The sequence below is a fragment of the Triticum aestivum genome, chromosome 2A, assembly GCF_018294505.1.
Source record: "Triticum aestivum cultivar Chinese Spring chromosome 2A, IWGSC CS RefSeq v2.1, whole genome shotgun sequence".
Lineage (NCBI taxonomy): Eukaryota > Viridiplantae > Streptophyta > Magnoliopsida > Poales > Poaceae > Triticum > Triticum aestivum.
The window spans coordinates 201,061,375-201,065,845 of NC_057797.1; the positions used below are offsets into that span (position 1 = coordinate 201,061,375).

Genomic DNA, 4,471 nt, shown 5'->3' on the forward strand with positions numbered 1-4,471 from the left:
GAGCCCATCTCATTTCTCTCGGGCCTCCTCAGCTGAGACACGACTCCCCTTCTTCCTGGTTCTCCTGTGCCCAACTAGCTACCGCCGGATACCATGACGGCTCCCCCTTCTTCCTGCATCAACACGGATCCTCTTCTTCTTCCACCATCTAGAATATTTGATAATTTTTTTGTTGCTATATAATCTTCCAATTGTAGTCACACATTATACAACTTCTTTTTTGATGCATATACTAATGTTGCTAAGAATTCCATAGTTTGACATGCAAACATGATTCCGTATTGAAACCTCGGTAGGATTTCGTGAGCCAATTCAGTTAACATCCAAACAATTGAATTCGTATTCATGTTCATTACAGTTTCGTGGCTGAAATGGAACTGAAACCAATACAATACAGAGGTCTCCAATACAGACATCCAAACACAACGTTAGGAATTTTTTTGTACTATATTTCATAGGAATTTAGCATTCACCCAAACATTTTGAAAAGAATTTTTTGTTTCTCCTACGAAAGCGGTCAAGCAAATCAAAGTCATGTAGGATTCAAAAGGGGTTGTAATCATATGTGATTCATATTCTTGTGTGTTTAAAACCGTACGAATCAAAGAGGCCCTTAAAGTCTTATTGGGTCAACGTAGAAGATGGCAAGTCACGAACTGAGCGTAACTGTGATGGTTAGATTTTTTTTATGGTGTAACCAGCCCATCAGCGTTCAAGTCCTAGGCTTGGTTGGTGCTCGCATTTTTCTGAATTATTTTCATACTCTTCAGTGATGTTTGTTCCGACTACAAGGCGTATGTAGTGACGTTGTCAATCCGGCTGAGTATTTCGAATTTACTCATAGGAATAAGGTGTGTGCACGCGCTCATAAAAGTGAGTTTATGTGTGTATGTTCTTTTAAAATAAATAAATGTGTGTGTATGTGAGCAACTGTGGTTTTATCGTGTTAAAAAAAACACCGGCAGGTCTCGCCAGCAGCCTCGAAGGAGGTCCGGTCGCCACTTCGTGGGGGAAAACAAAGAAGCATGCACGCATCTCCGGATTTCCATGCCCTTGCAGCAAAACCATCTTTGACGACCGAGTGGACGAACATGCGAACACATCCGTGGACTGCGTAGTCACTGTCTCACTGTACAGTGAACTAGTGTTACGGTCAAGCTTGTATTCTCTGTCCTTACACGCATGCAAACGGAACAAAAGAACATTCAAAGGGAGCAGGCCAGCCAGCAGGGCGAGCTGAAGTGCTTTCTGGTGCGCGGCAATTACAACGAGGGCCATGGCCACCCGTGTCCGTGTGCAAGCACTAGCTCTTCTTCCCCTGTTCCTTCTCTTCTCCCCTGTGCCCGCAGCTGATAGCATCAGCGCAGCCTCTCCCGTCGCCGATGGCCAGACGCTCGTTTCTGCCGGTGGGGTCTTCGAGCTTGGATTCTTCACCCCGCCGGCCTCGATGGCGAGGTTCTTGGGCATCTGGTACAAGGGTATCGCTCCTCTTACTGTTGTCTGGGTGGCCAACCGGGAAGCTCCCATCACCGCCGGCACCACCGCGAGCTTGGCCATCAACGGCACCGGCAGCCTGGTTCTCGCCGACCAGTCGGGACGCGAGTTCTGGTCGTCGCCGCCGTCAAACGTAACCAGCAGCACCCCGGTGGCCCAGCTCATGGACAGCGGCAACTTCCTGCTTCAGGACGCCAATGGCACGGGGCCGGTTCTGTGGCAGAGCTTCGACTACCCGTCCGACACTCTGCTCCCGGGCATGAAGCTCGGGTGGCACCTCACCACGGGGCTCAACCGGTACCTGACGACGTGGGCGAGCCCCGGCGACCCGTCGCCTGGCGACTACACGTTCGCGATCGGCATCCGCGGCGTGCCGGAGGGGTTCATCAGGTACAACGGCACGGCGCCGGTGTACCGGAACGGGCCGTGGAACGGCCTGCGGTTCAGCGGCGAGCCGGAGATGGCGCCGGACAACGGCAACTTCCGGTTCGAGTTCGTGGCCAACGGCACCGACGCCTACTACACGTTCCTGGTAGACGGCAGCGGCGGCGACGTGGTCTCGAGGTTCGTGCTGAACCAGTCGAGCCTGCAGCGCTACGTGTGGCTGCAGCAGCAGCAGGCGTGGAGCCTCTACTGGGCGCTGCCCCGGGACCAGTGCGACCGCTACGCGCAGTGCGGCGCCTACGGCGTCTGCGACGCGAGCGCCTCGCCGATGTGCGGCTGCCCCGCCGGGTTCGCGCCGGCCTCGCCGCGGGAGTGGGCGCTGAGGGACGGCTCGGCCGGGTGCGCGCGCAGGACGCGGCTCAACTGCACCGGGGACGGCTTCCTGCCGCTGCGGGGCGTCAAGCTGCCCGACGCCACGAACGCGACGGCGGACGCCAGCGTCAGCCTCGATCAGTGCCGGCAGCGGTGCCTGGCGAACTGTTCTTGCCTGGCCTACTCTGCGTCGAGCATCAAGGGGGGCGAGAGCGGCTGCATCATGTGGAGCTCGTCGTTGATCGACGTCAGGCAGTTTGATTCCGGCGGGCAGAACCTGTTCGTTCGTCTCGCGGCGTCCGATTTACGTATGGATCTCCTCTCCTCTCCTCTCGTTTTAATCTCTCTATAATAATATATATCATGCAATTGATTTTCTTGTGATGCAACATCAGATCATCGCACATTCCATTTAATCTCATCACAAATTAATAATAAAAAAAAAGAAGTTCAGGCTTCTGAGAGGTTAGGATGTGCACACTTCGGGTCTAGATGGTTTGATCTGAATGTGCAAAGAATGGGCACTCTTCTAGAGGACACACACATTTTGACCATTTAGTCGTGATTGAAACTTTCAAGAGTTAGCTGCTTGGATTCTTCTGAAAAAGGAATCAGCAACTTGGATTGTCCAGGACCCTTTAGACTTGTTGTAGAAAAGGATCAGTCATGGTGTCTGCTAACCCATGGCTGCTATGTGCCCATCAGCAAGACTCCAATGGTTCTTTATTTAGACTGAAACTGAAGTGACTAGTGCTCTGGCACATGAAACACTGGTTGTCAGTTGTTTCTTTCACTCACAAAGTGGCGAGTAATTAGGATGTATCCCCCTGCTCATGCATTTTTATTGCTTCTCAGGTTAGGCAATATAAGAGAAATATCAAAAAATAAATCAAAATGCCAGGAAAATAAATCAAAAGTTAGAGCAATACCTATTAGTTTTGTATGGATAAACATAGTTCAAATTCTACATCCGAACAGGGTAACATACTGCAAGACTGCAAGTCCTCGGTTCTCAAAAATACTGTTTCCAGTCAGTCATGATCGTTAATTAATACCGAGACTTAGAACTTTGAGGGGGGTTTCTTGCTTTCAGAGCAACATCGTTCGGTCCTTTAGTCGTCGACGCACAAATTCCATCCAGCACACTGAAATGCAGAATACTACCGCTTAGTGACTTGCTAACCTTTCCAAGGTGGCCTTGACAGCTTCCAATGGAGACAATCCCAGCAGGAGAAACACAGCAATTGCTATTGGCCTCAGCTTATCCGGTCTTCTTCTTTTCGGCCTCAGCGTATTCTTTATGTGGACTAAGTTCTTCACAAGAAAAGGTGCGCCTGAATTTCGAATTAGTCTCTAATATTTCATACACAAGAAAGGTAAATTTTACCATCTGCAAACCTGCAGGGAGGTACCAGAGCACACGACGGCTCACCTCATTCGACTCGAGCAACCCTCTCGCTCCGGTCCAAGACAGGAGCATGGAAGACGAGTCGAGTCAGAGCAAAGGACTACATGATGTCACTCTCTTTGACATGGCCATGATTGCCTCCTCCACCGACAACTTCGCGGCGTCGGCCAAGCTCGGCGAAGGCGGTTTCGGCGCGGTCTACAAGGTAAACATTGCCGGTGGCGGAGCTTCACGGGGTCAAAGGGGGCCATTGCCCCCTCTACTCTAAGAAAACTCTTAAGTGTATCTCTAACATTATTAGGTTTACAGTTTAGCTACATAACAGTAGCCTGATTTTCTATTTTTGGTTCAGTTGATTTTCCTTTACTCCGAACATGCACGCATGGGCGAATTGCCTTGAAGTAGCTGTATGCATGGCTGCATGGGGTGCCATGCATCTATCCCTGTACGCTGCACTTTTTGCCCTTTTTCTGCGTGTTAGTTTCTTTTATGCGTACGTGTGTGTCTATGTTGCTTTTTTTTTGTCGGTTTGGTTTTATATGGGTATTTTTGGGACGTTGGGTGAATGTAAATGCATAGACTCAAGTACTATAAAAATGAGTGTGAATTACAATAAAGTGTGAAAACTTTAGTAATCTTATTTAGTTTTAGTTTTATTTTATTTTCCACTCTAGCTTCTTGCAAGTTGCCTGAATTTCAAATTTGGATCTGTCGATTTTCTGACCATTAATTTCTGCTCTGAGATTCATGCTGCATTTTTTTTACTGTGCTCTGATGTTTGTTGTGCTGGGCTTGTTTTTTTTTTTTTGACTG

General features: G+C 49.3%; 1 protein-coding gene across 1 annotated transcript in view; it reads left to right on the forward strand.

Annotated features, from left to right (window-relative positions):
• Positions 1–1,202: 1,202 nt before the first annotated feature.
• Positions 1,203–4,471, forward strand: part of LOC123185150 (receptor-like serine/threonine-protein kinase SD1-8) — a 6,820-nt gene continuing 3,551 nt past the window's right edge. The window contains exons 1-3 of the mRNA XM_044597132.1: positions 1,203–2,558; positions 3,456–3,578; positions 3,655–3,863. Of these exons, the coding sequence (XP_044453067.1) occupies positions 1,277–2,558; positions 3,456–3,578; positions 3,655–3,863 (1,614 nt within the window). The 5' untranslated portion in view covers positions 1,203–1,276. The remainder of the gene's footprint in view (positions 2,559–3,455; positions 3,579–3,654; positions 3,864–4,471) is intronic.